The sequence below is a fragment of the Poecilia formosa genome, unplaced genomic scaffold, assembly GCF_000485575.1.
Source record: "Poecilia formosa unplaced genomic scaffold, Poecilia_formosa-5.1.2 Scaffold802, whole genome shotgun sequence".
Lineage (NCBI taxonomy): Eukaryota > Metazoa > Chordata > Actinopteri > Cyprinodontiformes > Poeciliidae > Poecilia > Poecilia formosa.
The window spans coordinates 23,421-26,999 of record NW_006800741.1 but is presented as its reverse complement, the minus strand read 5'-3'; the positions used below and the strand labels follow the sequence as shown (position 1 = coordinate 26,999).

General features: G+C 51.6%; 1 protein-coding gene across 4 annotated transcripts in view; it reads right to left on the bottom strand.

Moving 5' to 3' along the window:
• Window positions 1-3,267, bottom strand: part of plekhg4 (pleckstrin homology domain containing, family G (with RhoGef domain) member 4) — a 21,703-nt gene extending 18,436 nt beyond the window's left edge. For 3 of the 4 annotated variants that reach the window (XM_016666808.1, XM_007543342.2, XM_016666810.1), the window contains exon 1: window positions 3,185-3,267. In XM_016666808.1, the coding sequence (XP_016522294.1) occupies window positions 3,185-3,187 (3 nt within the window). In that variant the 5' untranslated portion in view covers window positions 3,188-3,267. The remainder of the gene's footprint in view (window positions 1-3,184) is intronic. The other variant, XM_016666809.1, reaches the window with a different exon arrangement.
• Window positions 3,268-3,579: the final 312 nt, after the last annotated feature.

Below are 3,579 nucleotides of genomic sequence, written 5' to 3'. Positions count from 1 at the left end.
AAACGGGCCGTGTTCCGATCAGAGTGGGATGCTCCTGATTCTGATCCGAGTCCAAGTCTGACCCATCAGTACCGACTGCCTCACCGCTCATGTTCTAGATGCTGCAGTGACCCAATTTCTAACAGCACCAGAACCTTCTGCAGGTTTGCAACCCAGCAGAAGTCTGATCCTGCAAATTCAGGTCACCTAACGGGCTAACGGGAGCACGGGCTAACGGGAGCACGGGCTAAGGGGAGCACGGGCTAAGGGGAGCACGGGCTAACGGGAGCACGGGCTAACGGGAGCACGGGCTAACGGGAGCACGGGCTAACGGGAGCACGTGAAAATGATAGTGTAGGCTAACGGTAGCATAGGCTTACAGGGTAACAAGTAGCATGGATCCTCTCTAGTTTGATATGACTTGTTGATAATTGATATAACGTTTTCAACGTGCCACTTGGCTTCAGATTTGTATAAAAGTTTGTTTAAACCAGAGCCTCCTCTCAGAGCTGCTCTCCTCACAGCTTGAATAAAAACCTTCATTCTTCTTCCCTTGAATCTGTTGGGATCTTGAATCTCCAATCCTTCTGGTCTGGATCTCCACTGTGATCTGATCCAGAATTAGCAGGTCCCACTGAAGCAGGTCAGAGGGCAAATCACTTCCCACTGGTGTCATCTTCCAGTGTGGGGGGTTTCCCACACGGTGGCGCCGTCAGGCTTCATATTTCAGACCTGAGCAGGACCGACCCGACCCAACAAGGACTACTTCCTCCTTCTGGACCAATGAGAGGCCGGAACCGCAGAGACATCTGACCCGACAGGCAGCATGAAGACGACTTCCAGAAAGACCCAGAGCGTGGAGAACACGATCCACATGGTGACCCGGTGACACCTGGTGGAAACCAGTCTGCTCTGGGTTCACCAGAACCACAGACGGGTTTCTGATAGAAACTCCAGATCCGTCTTTTGGGCCGGAACCAGCGTCTGAACAGAGACTGACTGAGAGCCTGAACACATCCTGGTCTGAGGTTGAACTGCCATGAATCGGACCGAAGAAGCTCCTGGGCCAGAGTTCCTGTTCCTGATCGGTTCTGGATCAGTTTGTTGGTTCTGGATCAGAGTTTTGTTCCTGGCCGGTTCTGGAAGGTGTCCAGAACTCGTTGGGCCAGTATTTACGGCCTCTATGAAAGAAATGAAGTTCTGATGGAGACCAGTTTAAACCCAACACCAGTCAGCAGACGTCAGTGTGTGATGGGACCACATGTGGTCTCCATGGTAACCAGGTAAACATCGTTCAGGAGTAAATTAGCAGATAAAACCCAGTTGGACTGAAGTCCTGTGTGGACATGAAGGACAGCCGTCCAACTGGACCAGAACTCTGGCACTCGGGTTAAACTCTGAAAATATTCAAGTGAAACCAAAACCTTCAGACACTGAAACTACGACTGCAACAAACCAAGCAGGAACTCGTGGGTCAAGCAGCTGCGACTGGCTGGTTCTGATGGGCTCCACAGTCAGAACCAGCCCGAGACCGGCTGGTTCTGACTGTGGAGCTGACCTGCAGTAACCCCGCCCTCCAGGCTGCATGAGGGTGCAGCAGTGCAGCGACGCGCCGCCGGGTTCCTCTGCATGACGACCTGCAGATCTCTGAATGTCAACACTTGCACTTTGTCCACATCAGAGGACCGGGTCCAGAACCGAACCATCAGACCTGATCAGGAACACAGAACTGATCACCAGCAGCTGCCTTGACTCCAGCAGTCAGAATAGAACATTCTGAAGAACCCACCAGAACCCATCCAGATCAGAACCAACCCATCCATTCTGAGCTCAGATTCAGCTGCCACAACCAATCAGAACTCCCCATGGACCGCCTCGCCTGTGATGTCGTCAACCTGCTCAGACAGCAGTCTCTCAGGTGGATCTCGTTCCACAGGGCTAAACTGTGGTTCTGTCAGAACCATTGAGCTCTGAGTGGACCCACATTAGTTCTGGTTCCTGTTGTGGCTCCTTGAGCAGGTCTCAGCATGTTTCCGTCAGCACTCCCAGTTTACCTGACGTCTCCATGGTAACGGCACTTCACTCTGCTCAGGTGTGTGTAATCATCAGAGTGAGTCACTGTTTTCACTTGTTCTGTTGGCGAAACAAAGAGTCACTTCAGAGTCAGGCTGGAGCTGACGCCAGGTCCAGGTTCTGGTTCTGACCAGCGCAGCAGAGACGGGACATGGGGAGGACGGCGTCAGGGGTGGATGGTCAGAGTTGCCATGGTGACGATGATAAAGTGCAGCCTGATGTCTGCAAAGACCAAAACCTGAGGAGGTTTAGTTTTACTACTTTGTTCTCTTTGGTTCAGCGATAAATATGAATCTATTTAAAGAATAGACGCATCTTTACATCATTTCAATTCATTGATTCCTTTGATTTTTTTTAATCAAATGAATCACTTTTTTTGTTTTTACACCCGTCCCCAGCTGAAACCTTTGTATTCAGGTTTCTGGTACGCCTCTAACCCTGATGCACAGCTACATCGCTAACGATGGAAGCGGCTCCTCTGGTCCCACGGGGGGCTAATGTCTGCCTGTAAGCGATCTGATTGGACGCTGGGGACTGTTGCTCTGTTCAGGTTGTGCTAACAGCAGTTAGCATTTAGAAACTTCTAGACTGGAATCATGTTGGCAAATAAAGTTTTCACTGCAGCCCATCAAATCACAAACATCCCATAATAACCTGCCCGTCTACAGGAAGCTCTAACAGCTGGTTCTGTTCAGCAGAACCAGAACCAGGCTGTCGGTTGTGATGCTCTGGTTCTGATCCGAAGGTGCCAGAACCTCCCAGTCTGACTGGATCGGCTCAGCTGCAGGAGTCCCAGCTGACCCGCCTCCACCTGTTACAGAACTGGACCGTGGAGTGGTTCTGCTCCACCGGACCGGGTTCTGTTCGGTTCTGGTGTTTAACCTGACTTTAACTGACAGGTCCGAGTGTTCTGCTGGTCCTGCTGCTCACAGCTACACACACTCTGCTGCTCCAAGGTACACACACACTTCAGATCCAATGTTGAATTCCTAACACACACACTCACACACACCCTGGTGGAACCCAACACCCCCGCTGCTCCCAGTCCAGCCGCCCAGAGTAACAGGCTGTATGTGTGTGTGTGTAGGTCTGTGTGTGTGTGTGTAGGTCTGTGTGTGTGTGGAGGCCTTACCATGCTGTCTGCAGTGTTTTGTCAGGGGAGATTACTCCAGTTTGACTCCATGATCCCAGTCTGTCCCAGTCTGTCCCAGTCTGTCCCAGTCCGTCTCTCGGAGCGTCTTGTGCCGTCAGCGCTGAGCGCTGCGCTAAGCTCCGCCTCCCAGCTGTCAGCCCTTCATGGACCCTCCCTCTTTTCCTCCCCTCTGCTGCCCCCTGCTGGCTGTGGCAGAACCTAAAACCCAAACTGGATCAGAACCTCTATTACAGACGGCCTCACCGGCTCAGAACTGCTGGAAGAGAGAGACTTCAGGATCATTTTACCTCAATAAATAAGAGCTAAATGCTTTTATTGTGAAAACTGTGTCACATGACCAGTCCAACAGAACCAGAATGAATCGGAACAGCAGG